The sequence below is a fragment of the Corvus brachyrhynchos genome, unplaced genomic scaffold (genome assembly GCF_000691975.1).
Source record: "Corvus brachyrhynchos isolate BGI_N302 unplaced genomic scaffold, ASM69197v1 scaffold92, whole genome shotgun sequence".
Classification (NCBI taxonomy): domain Eukaryota; kingdom Metazoa; phylum Chordata; class Aves; order Passeriformes; family Corvidae; genus Corvus; species Corvus brachyrhynchos.
This window is the reverse complement of record NW_008236973.1, coordinates 2,929,939-2,930,758: the sequence shown is the minus strand read 5'-3', so window position 1 is coordinate 2,930,758 and position 820 is coordinate 2,929,939. Positions and strand designations below refer to the sequence as shown.

Sequence of the window (820 nt, the reverse complement as noted above, 5' to 3'; positions counted from 1 at the left end):
GGGGCTGGGGAAGAGGAGCAGCGGCGGCAGGGAGGAAGAGGAGGCGAGGAGCCCTCCGTAGCCGTCCGTCGGCAGCGGGGGACGCGGCATGCGGTTGTCCGGGGGCAGTGGGCTTTTCTCAGGAGGAAGATGGGGAGCTGCGATCTGACCATGCCTGGGTGAGAGGGGGAAAGGACCAGTCGCGCAGCCCCGCCACCACCAACTCTCACCACCACTACCACCACCACCACCACCACCATCTCCTCTCCCTCCTCCTCCTCTCTCTGCGTTATTGCTCTTATCTTCTCCACGGCACTCCGCGTTGGATGGACTGGGGCTGTTTCGGGTGGTGAGACCAAGGCAGAACCACCGGCGAAAACCAACAATATCTCGGAGGAAGAAAAAGAAGAAAGAAAGAAAAAGAGAAAGAAAGAAAAAAAGAGGAAGAAAGAGAGACGGGGGGAGAGTGGAAGAGGGAGAGAGCGAGCGAGAGAAGGGAAGGCAGGCAAGAAAATCCCCCCAATCTTTTAAGTCAATGTATATTGTGGTGACACTGGCAAAGGAGCCCTCACGGTGGAGTCGGCCAGGGCTGTGCGTTCCCAAAATATGACCAGGGGTGCTTGGATGTGTAGTCGGCAGTATGATGACGGCTTAAAAATCTGGTTCGCACCCCGGGAGAACGAGAAACCCTTCACGGATTCAGAGAGGGCTCAGAAATGGCGACTGTCCCTGGCATCGCTCTTGTTTTTCACGGTCCTGCTCTCTGATCACTTGTGGTTCTGCGCCGAGGCCAAATTCACGGGGACCGGAGAGAAGGAGCAGCCGCCGCCCGAGAAGCCGG

The 820-nt window shown here is 57.8% G+C and overlaps 1 protein-coding gene across 1 annotated transcript in view; it reads left to right on the top strand.

Annotated features, from left to right (window-relative positions):
* The first annotated feature begins 6 nt into the window (after window positions 1-6).
* Window positions 7-820, top strand: part of FAM155A (family with sequence similarity 155 member A) — a 440,672-nt gene continuing 439,858 nt past the window's right edge. Inside the window, exon 1 of the mRNA XM_008629353.2 lies at window positions 7-815. Within this exon, the coding sequence (XP_008627575.1) occupies window positions 586-815 (230 nt within the window). The 5' untranslated portion in view covers window positions 7-585. The remainder of the gene's footprint in view (window positions 816-820) is intronic.